The sequence below is a fragment of the Cebidichthys violaceus genome, unplaced genomic scaffold, assembly GCF_023349555.1.
Source record: "Cebidichthys violaceus isolate CVI_PGR_0920_01 unplaced genomic scaffold, fCebVio1.0.p SCAF_3, whole genome shotgun sequence".
Classification (NCBI taxonomy): Eukaryota; Metazoa; Chordata; class Actinopteri; order Perciformes; family Stichaeidae; genus Cebidichthys; species Cebidichthys violaceus.
The window spans coordinates 6,022,935-6,035,011 of NW_027176483.1; the positions used below are offsets into that span (position 1 = coordinate 6,022,935).

At 41.7% G+C, this 12,077-nt stretch overlaps 1 protein-coding gene across 1 annotated transcript in view; it reads right to left on the bottom strand.

Moving 5' to 3' along the window:
• Nucleotides 1-1,628: 1,628 nt before the first annotated feature.
• Nucleotides 1,629-12,077, bottom strand: part of LOC137881667 (PDZ domain-containing RING finger protein 4-like) — a 48,229-nt gene continuing 37,780 nt past the window's right edge. The window contains exons 4-8 of the mRNA XM_068723701.1: nucleotides 11,015-11,113; nucleotides 8,788-8,850; nucleotides 6,956-7,057; nucleotides 5,930-6,058; nucleotides 1,629-4,881 (exon numbers count right to left, since the gene is read on the bottom strand). Of these exons, the coding sequence (XP_068579802.1) occupies nucleotides 3,409-4,881; nucleotides 5,930-6,058; nucleotides 6,956-7,057; nucleotides 8,788-8,850; nucleotides 11,015-11,113 (1,866 nt within the window). The 3' untranslated portion in view covers nucleotides 1,629-3,408. The remainder of the gene's footprint in view (nucleotides 4,882-5,929; nucleotides 6,059-6,955; nucleotides 7,058-8,787; nucleotides 8,851-11,014; nucleotides 11,114-12,077) is intronic.

A 12,077-nucleotide genomic window follows, 5' to 3' on the forward strand; every position in this document is an offset into this window, starting at 1 on the left:
TCAGGGAATCCTAAAGGTTATCAGCAAACATTTATAACCGAGGCAATGTGCTGTGCTTGTGTTTGTGTGGCGCGCTGAAGAGGAGATGAGCCACTGCTATCTGTTTGACATTTCTGTCAGTACTGGTATTTGAACTGCTGGGTAGCTCTGACAAATGCCATGGCTGTCACAGGCTGGATTTTAATTACACCTGACTGGGTCTATCAGGGGCTCAGGGATGAACTTAATTAGTTAGCGAGTACTCGGGCTAGTTCAGGCGTTAGTTGGTACCACTCACACTGCTTTTTCTTCTGCGGCTTTTCATTGGCATTTAAATGGTCTCTGTCTATACAGACTGGGATAATTAATAAATGAGGGGACAGCAAATGGGCTCGGGGGACGGCAGGAGTCTACTTTTCAATACCAACTTGGATGTTAATGTTTGGTCGCTGTATAATTGGAGATGCTTTTAAGTGCCACAGACTTTTATGGAAATGGAAGGCATTGTCATAGAGCACAACCTTCGAATCACGCTAGATGTGATTCTTTGGAATTATAAAACAGTATTGTATGTAAATTAAGTAGTGTGTGTCGGTAGAAAGTGCTTTCATAGTTAAACACAGCCTGAACAATAACCTTTTTGTCTTGTAAGGAGTTGGGTGGAGTCCTTCAAAGGCCAGTTTGAAAATGTGAAAATATTACATACATAGAAGAGTGAAAATAACTGCTTGGCTACAAAAACATAAGACATAATGCCCATGGGAAACAAGAACAATTTCTACTCAAAAGAAAACATCAGGAGAAAGACTTGTTTCATTAAAGAAACTAGTCAAATATAAAAAAGGAACCAAGTTTTCAGTGAAATGGAAACACAGAAGTACAGAAGAGTCTTCAGGCAGTGGCGTATCCGTGACACTCCAATTTCAGCTATAGCACACTGACAACTTTAGATAATACGGAGACTAGAGTATCCCAGAAGCTCTCCCCTGCATATGACAAGGCCATAGCAATGATTAAGTGGTTGGTACATTTTAATGAACACAAAGCCATCCAAGTGGAAGGTGCTTTTAATTGAAATCTCCTTCTGTTGAATCACTTAACATGCTCACAGAGGGGAGAAAAAGACGTCACTCTTAAGGAGATAGATGTGGTGAACGTGTGTTCAGTGAACAAGTAATTTTGTTTTATGTCACCAGACTGGTCTTTACCCCAGTGACTTAATGTAGCTTTGTTACTGTTGTTTGCACCGTTAACTTTTTCGACGCCACTATTTCCTAACGCCACCTCTCTTCTTTATCCATTGTCTCTCAGAAGAACAGCACAGACTGTTGCTAAATTTCACACTGTTCACACCAGCCGCTTTACAGGTCAAATTATAAACACATTTGAAAGAAAACTAGGAAAAATACTTTCATTTAATTACAATTTGTATGTGATGAAATCTGCTGGGTTTAGCATCATGTAAAGTTTATGGTCAAGGTTCATCATTCACCGGCTAAAAGCTTTCCTACACAGTTCAAGCGCCTCGTAACAACTGCAGATTAGAAGCAGATTCTGGCTCTCCACAACAAAAAAAACATGATCCTGAGCGATGTTTTTTTTACCAAAAAACAATAATTTATTATCATTTCTTTTGCAAAGATCACCATTATCACACATTTTACCCGGCTACAAATGTGCCAACTACGCATTACTCAAAATTAGACCATTGACATTGACTCAAAACAAATACAGGGATCGGTTTAAAATTTAAAATGTACAATATTTCAGTTAAAAATGGGGCATTTAGAATGAGTATACTGTACATGTAACTGGACTATGAAGTCTGTTGATAAATGCAACCCATTCATTTCACCACTTTAGTTTTTCAATGATCTCAAATGATGTGTTTCTGAGTCCTGCTCAGTGGCAATCATCCTAACACATGTTTAATGTAACTGCAAACATAATTCAGTAACGATTATATGATATTTTCCAGTTGCTTAAAAAACTCAAATTATACAATGTATGAATAAGGCTGAATAATACCTCACTGTTGCACAGAGATATCCAGAGACAGTTTGTTTGTGTATGAAATCAGTTTGCTACACAAACGTGTCATTGATTCAGTTTTTGCTGTTAAGGCTATGCTGAGTAAAGGTGTATGTTGATGATGTACAAATACTGGTATGTAAAAGCTATGAGCAGGTCCATCTGTTGTTGAATATGTAGAAAAAACTCAAAATATTAAGCCAAAATAAAAATACATACAAATGCAAACGCTACACACAAAGCTGCAGCACTGGCAATGAGTCAGACAACGTTGGGACGTTTGTGTTCCTTTACACCAAAGAATCTTGTCATGTTTTTCCATTGACATGTCAGTGTAGCAGCTTCTGAAGTATTGTTTACTTGTTTGTAACTTTGCAAAAGAAGTGGCTCAAGTTCACAAATTACAGAAACAACATAGAAGAGTTTAGCTGTAACATGAGGTATTGAACTTTCAACGGATGCTTTTATAAAATAGCCGATACAAAAAAAAAAAAGAATTGACCAGAAAACTTTTGCTCATATTAACATTTACAATGTTCAGTAATTTAAAACCTCAAGGATTTCTTTCCCCCCAAAAAGAGACATGGCAGTATGGTGAAACACTGGATTTGATCTCTTTCAGGTGATTGGATGAATTAAAAATTCCTTACATTTTCAGGATTAAGCACATTCTTGCTGTAGTTATGGTCAAACTTTTACCAGAAACAAGTTATACAGTAATATGATTTGGAATGTAAGATATGTGTCCCTTTTTAAAGCTGGAATTTGTACCTTATTTTAACTTACCTATTTATTTTATTTGTTAAAGTAAAATGTACTTAATCTATTATAATGCTCTGTTATGTGCATGGTTAACTGTTATACTTTGTGAATAGTGGACTTGTAGTCCATGTCTAAGCACCAATAGTCTGAAACATTACATCACCTGCCTCTCGACAACATTGAGACATTTACTGATTTCAGCTTTAAAGGATAAGTCGATCTGCAAATGTAAGGAGCATTCAAACGTAAGTGAAAGGCAGGAGAACCCACCGATTCATTTTGTGTACATAATGCATAAAAGAAAATACTTTTCTTAATATGCTCATACAACCATTTGAGTATATGGCTACAACATAAATATGAAAATAGAATTGAAAAGATAAAAATGTTAAGAGCGAAGTAATAAAATAATTATATAGTCATAATTTCATAGAAAAATGCTTTTTTTCCCGGCAGAGTGATGTGAAAAACCATACTGAAAAACATGAAGAAAATGCCATGACACCACTGATAAATTCTTTACAAAATGCTTTTTGGGTTACAAAGTGTGAAAAATATTCCTATTGTCCTCATAAAAACGCCACATTGAACGAGGCAAGTATATTATACCGCATGGGGTAGAATGTGTGTGTTTTTTTATACAGTAGTGACTGATAGGAAGGCGTTGTGCACTTTGGCTTCCTCAGGGGCCTTAGTACCATGAGTCATCAGCTCCTGGATGGTCATCCAGTTGTCCAGGATCTTCTTGTTGCGTTTCTTCATCATCTTCTTCTGACTGAGCTCTATAATGCTGACCTCCTTGCGTCCCTCACTGCTGCTCTGAGGGTTCTCCTTTAAGCTTTCCAGCCGACTACGCTGCATGAACTCTCGCCTTTTCCTCTGTTCTTTTGCTCTGACCAGGTGCTGCTTCCTCTCCTCTTTACTCCAGTACCTCCCCATCTTCATTTCACTCATTGCATCATCATCCGTGGTCATTCCCCCACTACGCTCTTCTTTAATCTTTAGCGCTCGCTCCCTCAGGATCTTGTCTCTCACAGGCCTCTTGGTGATGTAGCGTGTGCCGTCGCTGCGGATCTTGACCTTCCACTCCATCTTGGGCTCATCAGTGGGCCTCTGAGGCTCTTTACAGACACTGAGCAGGCTGAGCTGGCTCTGAGCGTACTCCACAGCTGAGCGCTGCTGGATCAGCTGCATGTAGCTCTGGTAGTGGCGGGCATGTGCTGGGATGTTGACCTGCCTCTGCTGGGAACTGTGCGATGGAGAGAAGTAAGGAATATGGGAGGCAAGTGGCTTTAATTCCCCCCTACTCTCCTCCTCAGCTTGAGTTGTCTGGTTTGACTCAGAATGATTGCTGTGGTCAGGGCTGCTTCTTTTCCCTGGGACTGGAGCGCGGCATGCTGGGATGGGGCTTGGGCTAAGAGAAGGGCCAGTGGCAAGGCCGCTGCACAGGTTCCTCTGGTTGGTAAGGCTGACCATTCTCTGGAGTGAGTGCTCCGGGGAGCGGTCCATTGCCAGAGGGGTGCTTCGTGAACTTTCCGCCGTGTTATAGGCACTGGAGCTGTCCTTGTCAGATTTCTCCAGCCTCCCATTAATGTCAGTCAGCTTACCCCTTGTGGGGTCACTTCGATGGAGGCTTTGGTTTTTGGTTGAGGGTGCAGTGTGGCCCGTGGAGGGAGACTGCTGGCCTTTACGAAGGTTATGGGCCTGCATGATGTTCTGACATTCTAGTTCGATGCTGCGCAGCTCCTCGTTGAGCATTCGTAGCTCATGCTGGACGCCGCCCTGCTCCCCAATGCTGCACTCGATGGTGCTGCGGTGGCTGTAGAACAGGTCGTACTCGCCGCTGTTGCGTATCTGACACTTCAGCTCCAAGAGCTGCTGGAAACGATCCCCCTCCGTCTCATCATCGTCCTCATCCTCTTTGTCCTCCAGCCGCGTGGAACCGGTGATACGATGTGTGTCCCGATTGTCTCTCAGGCACTGGGACAAACGTCTCTGGATGTGAGCCAGGACATTATGCTCTGAGCTCTCCATTCTGTCTTTTATACTCAGTACGCTATCCTTATGATGGGGGAGTGTGGAGCAGGTGGGCTTGTCATCTTCTGCTCTCTGAAAATAATGAACAAGACCATACTGAAATAGGCAGATTTTTTGTATTGATGTATAGAACACTCAACACATGCATAATAATGATGATTATGATTTCTTTCTTATAATGATCCACATAAGGACACTTTATCCGATTACTTTCGGTGGCTGTTTGCCTTTATTAGATACACTGGAAACTTGTTGTTATCTGTATGTTAGCCTGTTTTGATTATTTCAACTCATATGCAATTTGCAAGTATGCTTGCAAATATGCTTGCAAATTAGTTTTAAGTGGTTAAACATATTTAAAAATGTTATATATGGCAATGAACTTTGAATGGCACTCCGGTGTTTTCTGTTTTGGCAGCCTTTTTGTGAAATGAGGGCAGAAAACAACAAAAAGTCTACAGCATTTAAGAGTTCAAGAAGTGCAACCCTATTCTGCATTCTCCTGAAGGATTACATATGCTGTTGTGCGTAACTCTATTATACAGCTCTTTCACTTCAGGGATTGTTTCCTCCCCGCCATGTCTTTGAAGTTCCGTGGATGTGGATTTTTGTAGCATGCCATTCTCCCGACAAAACAGAATTTAAAGTTCTGATTGCTAATGTTTGGAATTTAAATGGTTCAACAGTCCCCTTCCATAAATATTCATAATTATTATTTTTAGGGCTGTCCCCAATACGATTTTCTGGGCTCTGGAGCTTCGGTAGTAATCAATTCAAAGGGCAGAGCTTGCTTTCACCGTTTCAAAAAAGTAAATGAGTTTGATTCCATCACTGCCACCAGCTAGATCTGTAGTCATTTTTAGGTTAATATTGACTGTGAAAGCAATTATTGGTCAGTCTGATGGCATGGTATTCATAACACACTGGGTACTATGTTCTGTCAATCAGGGGAAAGGTTACCTTACATCTATTGCTTTCTGACTCATTAGTTTTTAGGGGCTCTATTCTTACTGAACAGAGCAAATGAAAAGGGCTCTCCAGAGTTTCTTAAAGCCAGATAACAATGCTTTGCTATTGACTCGCTAATCCAGTTAGGCAAAGCATGTTTTGTCTGTCTGACCTGCTCATTCTCCTGCTCCTCCTGTAGGGCAGCCAATTCCATCTCCTCTCTCTGTTGTTCCTCTAACATTTCCATCTTCAGCTGCTCCAGGAACTCGCTGTGCTCATCATCCAGCCAGGCCTCCTCCAGCTAATGGTGAATGAAGAAGGAAAGCATATGGAGAAAGAGAAAGAGAGAGAGAGAGAGAGAGAGAGAGAGAGAGAGAGAGAGAGAGAGAGAGAGAGAGAGAGAAAGGGGCTGGTGTTATTTGTCAAGACCTAAAGCTTGGGGCTACATGAAGTCTCAAAACAAATACTTTAGTTAGGTGTTCCAAATGGGATTTTTTGACAGATCCCCCCCTTCCGAAAACCCCCCAGCAGGCATTGTTTTGAAATAAGGCACAGCTAGCATCAATATGATGTGGCGTTTGACTGATATGCTGCTCCCAATGTCTTAACCAACAAAACGCCACCCCTCATCTTTAAAACATACATTCTGATCTTAAAATCAAGCCAATGCAATTTAATGGACATAAGACTGCCACCTTTGACCTATTTGCTCCAAACCATCCATCATCTGTTTGTCTGCTCGATGTGAGCCAAATGGGATCCATATCTGAAGACATCAGATTTACTACTGAGGGACACATTTAATTACAAAGAGTCTACTACTGCTCCTAGCTCATCTGCACTGCGGCAGAGTCCCTTCACTTATTCGCCATCGGCCTTGGGCCTGAACTCACTCCACATTAGCATGCCATTAGCTTTTATGGCTTACCGTTGGAAGTCAATTACAGTGGCGCTACATAAAAATAAAACATGATGAGGTGTCTCAGTGGTGGCTTCCACTTGGAGTGGTTTTGGTGGAGGGGAGGGTTGGCTACCCCAGATTGCAAAAGGTTTACTCTGAGCAAATATAATGTAAATGACAAACCTTCAGGGCAGTAATCTGTGCTTCCCGTTCTTTCTTTACCCATGCTAGGCCAACAGTAGGTGTTTTAGTCAGTGGCAAAGAAAGATACAATATATCAGCGTGGTCATTTCTAACCTGCATCTCAGGTCTGGCAACCAGCAGTACGATGTTCCTACTCTCGTCATTGGAGAGTGCAGCCATTGCTTCCTCTCTGTCTTGTACATCTTGGCCATTAATCTGAGGATGGCATACAAACACGATAAGCACACTCATTATTAAGTCGGACACAAGCGAGCAAACATGTATTGTATACACAAATGAAAATATTTGAACACAGGCACATATATATCCACACACACTGGGGCAGAATTAATTCTCTCCAATACAAAGACCCTAAAGAAAAACAAAGTACCACAATAAAAGTGGCTCAGCACAATAATGCCTTTTTTCCTGGGGAAATTGTAAACACTCTGTGATGCTCTCTAATATGAAGCAGGACCCAGCAGTGATTATGAATGGGACAGTGGCCGAGGGCCGACAGAGCTGTTGTGTTCACCAAAGTATCCGGCAGCGCACATGCATCTCGCCGTACAATTAACTGCCCACTGACAGGGGGCGTCCATCTTTTTGCAGGCAGAGTAATGGCCCTGTCACTGGTGGATAATAGTGCCAGAGTACTGGTCTGCCTCACAAACACACACACACACACACCTCCCTCCACTGGCTCAAATCAGTCACACAACACATGGTAGACACCGGTAGACAATTAGAATTAAACAGTGCTTATGCATCTGCCCCGCGCATGAAATGATCACTTGCACATCCCGTTTCCCCTCTTGTTCCACTGTATTGATTAAAATGCATTCTCTCCATAGCATACTACTGTGTTTCTCAATGTATAGATCTTCACTTATGTTAGAATAGTTCATTGCCTATTTGTGTTGATAAAATGACCAATCCCAGTACACTACTTTCAATTGCTAATCAGCAGCTAAAGCTACACTAATCAATAGTGTTTATATTAGCAATAGATCAAACGATGTGTAATTGGAAGGATGTTGTCTCTAGTGACAAACCCACAGACCCTCATCACCCTACTCTGCTGCCCCCCCCCCCCCCAAGCTCTACTGGTTTTCTGGACCTGCAAACTCCCCTCTCATCACTCATGTTTCCAGCAGCAGCAGGCAACTGTGTGTGGTGAAAATGCTCTGATGAACCTGGGAAGGTAGGAAAGAGTGCTATGCTACGTGTCAAAAATTGTTAGCATCTAGCAAGCTAAATAGCCTTATGTTTCCCTCAAGAGACGGTGGTGACCAAAACGTAGCTTAAAATACAGTGAATATCAGACTTGTATTCATCAGGTGGCTAAACACACTGCTCCAAGAAAATGCTAATGTTGCTCTGTCTCCAGAATGGTTAAATGGGCAATTGTTTGTCATAACATTTTAATAACGTTAGAAATGCCATTACAATTACAGGGTATTACTTGTCTAAACAAAAACAATAATTACCCACTTTACACACAGAGGCAACACTATATAGCCATCAACCCTGACAACTGCTGCTCCTTGTTGGTAGCAGAATTCCTCTTAATCTCAGGCCTGAAGATGAAGTTAGGGGCTAATAACAGTCATAGTCTCTCAGCTATCCCACAGGAGCACGGCGCCATCCTGAACCAGAACTCTTAAAAACCCCTGTTGGTGCTGAGTCTGTAACTAAAACAGCCAGGGGGGCAGTTCTCCCCCTCTAACAGTCACAGCGGGGCAGAGTTCCCCCTTTAATGTGCTGCCATTAAAAATGAATGGGCACTCGTGCTGGGAGACAGTGGTTGAGTGCGACAAAATAAAAGCAGGTTTTTTTTTTTTACATTGAATCTAATGAGAGCTGGTGTGGAAGGGGGCCAGTGAGAGAGAGAGAGAGAGAGAGAGAGAGAGAGAGAGAGAGAGAGAGAGAGCGCCCTGCTGTACCTGTAAAATGCGATCCCCCTCTCGGATGCGTCCATCTCTGGCAGCAATGCTGTTTGGACTGATCTGTGAAGGTAGAAGGAACAAAATATACCACTTTTAGCCTTCATTAAAGAGAACCAAGGAGTGCCTGAAAAGAAGGGGTTTCAACTCATTATGTAGACATCAACCGGCTAGACATGTCGAGACTGTTATTATTAATGTGAGCAGCAAACAATAGGTATGCCAACATGGGAACATCTTAGATGTCAAATGGCGTTCCTGCAGCTGCCTGGTGAGTTTTCAAAGCCATTAACTCTGAGCATCACCTTAAAACCTCAAATGTTCCCCGCCTTAGTTGTAATATAGCAGAAAACTCTGTATACAGCATTTACAGCCTGTAACTGCGCCTCAACACATGATGCACATGCTTCTCCTGTAAATAATGCCTGTGGACAGGAGGGCAGGACACTCTTTCATCGGCCAATCAATCGGTGTCTGGGGCCATTCGTTTCACTCTATCCTAACGGGCGGGATTTCTGGAGATGGTGAGGTGCTGTGGTACTCCATCTTTATGATAGTCCACTCCTACACAGAGGGACACTCATTAAAGTGGGAGGAAAGTCACTGGACAGAAATGGAGGGAACAGAGGAAATTGAATGTAATCTTTCTGCAGTTAAGGGGAGAGAACCCAAACCCTGAGAGATCTACAACAAACTGGAAAGTGAAATACAGATAAATTAAGGAATCTATTTGTTGTTGAAGATATCATTGTGAACGGCTTTGGTTACATTTTTGTTAGACTCTCAGCTTTGGTCCTTTCTGTTTAATTTAAAAACAATCTGGAGGACAACTAAAGAAAAAGAGGGTGAGGATGAACAGAGAACTCTGAATTGTCCCATCGGTGTGAGCGATTTTGCCTGTTGGCCCTGCGGTAGACAGGATCGGTGACCTCTCCAGGATAGACTCTGCCTTTTTGCCCTTACATGCTGGGATAGACTGCAGCCCCCTGTGCTCCTAAACAGGATTGAACAGGTATAGAAAACGGATGAGCCTAAGGAAATGTACCTTTCAGCTCTTGTTCTTCTGAATTATTTAACCACTGTGCTGTGAGGTACAATGGAAACAAAGGGAGATACACTTAACTACCAACATGGAGTAAAAGACAATGTGGCCATTCATCAAGCGCTACAAAGTTGGGAAATTTAGCTTGTTGTAAAATGACCTTGCATTGTTCTTAAGTCCATGTTGATGTGCTCTCTCTACTTATGCGAGATCAGAGTAACACCTTCTCGAACACATCCTGTATACAGTGACATTCAGCCACCTCATCTAAATGCAGCACACACCTCTTAGCCCTACTTTTTTCCAGAACGAACGCTTAAGGATGCTGCCGGGAGCTACGGACCGCAGTGATTTATATTCTGCTCAGCTCTCAAAGCGAACACCTTGCAGGGTCCGACTCAACTTCAAACGAATCGGAGAGAAAGTTGAGCAGAATGGAATACAGTATTTTTTTTATGCTTCCAACAAGTGGGAGATGAATGGATGCAAGAGTAAATTTAGCTAACATGCATATCACAACAACAACAAGACCTGAAAGTGTTTGTTTTTTATCTGTCATGGCAGTCATTTCATATTTAGAACTGACAGTGTAGTCCTGCAGTTAGAACATTGCCAAACTGTCCAATAATGCCATTTGTGCTCGATGAAAGGGTTCAATTTTAATTGCTGTACCCAATAAAAAAAACCTGCTTTGCTGGCATGAATACTTAAGTAAATCATAAATTGGAAGATGAGTATTAAATGTCACAATTGATTTAGTCTTAATTTAGCTCTCTCAGTTGTTTAGGCCTACTGACGCACTCTAATCTAGCCAAGATAACAGTCTGTTTCTACAACAGAGTATGATATGTAAATGTAAGACTTCAAAGAACTGAAATCTGAAGAAGTCTGTAGAATATGCATATACCTTTGGCCCCAAGAGTATTCATATTTCATTCAGCTGGCAGTCCTAACTGTGGTGGTTGGCAAAAACAATAGCTAGCAGGAGATGGATACATTTATCTTGCATGTTTCTCTCACACTATCTCCAGGAGCAAAGCATAGCACAAAAAGATGAAACAGAGACGATTCTGTGTTTAGAGAGTTCTCAAATGAAACACCTGAGAATGAAAAGTTCATGCCAAACCAAGTTGGAGATACAAGTCATTCGAGTCTACAATCTTGAGGGGGACGCTATCTACTCACCTCACTGACATAGATGGCTACATCCTCCTCTTCATCTGTTCTGTAGCACAGAGTTAGTCCCAACTTCTCTTGGCTGTTGAGTCGACACAATTCCACTTCCTATGTAGATAAGAGGGAAAACACAGAGCATGTAACAACAGCAACAAGAGCCTGCAGACTTGCGTGCTTTGAGCTAAATTATTGTTTGATGCTAAATATAGTGATGCTAACATGCTGATGTTTACCAGGTATAAGCTTTACTATGTTCAACATCTTATTTTAGCACGCCAGCATGCTAAAATGTACTAGTTAGCACTAAAAGTATACCTGAAGCTGATGGGGATGTCATTAGTTGAAGGGGGCATGAATGTCTTTGCCAAATTTCATGGCAATCCATCTAATAGTTGTCGAGACATTTCAGTCTGAACTAGAGGTGCATCGACAGACCCTGAAGCAAAGGCAACCACGAGGTCCATTTAGCAGCTGTTCAGGAGTTTTTTGATCACATCACATAATCTTCCTCAGGAGATGGGGATTGTCCAGTTTTTCAATTTCCATTTTATGATATTGTTTTGCTGACATAGAGGACCTCTGTAACCTTTTATGAAGAAACAGAAACTGATCGGACACTTGAAATATATTCTATACACTTATCATGAAGCTCGATGCACTACACAAAGACTAAGTTTCTGCTCCACTGAAGATCAAATAACATTGTTCTTCAAGTTTCAGCACAAAATCGGACTTGTTTTTGAGATGCTTATTGAGTGTGGATTGCCAACTCCCGTCTGAGGTTTTTGAGTCTGAAAGTGTTTGATCATGAAAGACATTCTCAGCTCAGAGTTTGATCGGTGGGGGCTTTGATAAATGCCAGAGGACCTCAAGTGTTTTTCTTTCATGCCTTTGCCAAGATGTCGAATATTAGACTATAAATAAACTATAATTATGCTAATGCTACGAAATATACATATTTGCTGCAGCGCTAAAGTATTCCTCATCTTCCCTCGGGTAGAAATCAACAAACTATTGACTTACAAATCAGTGGTCGTAAAATTTCCCACGAGCCTCTTGGAACACAGCAAAG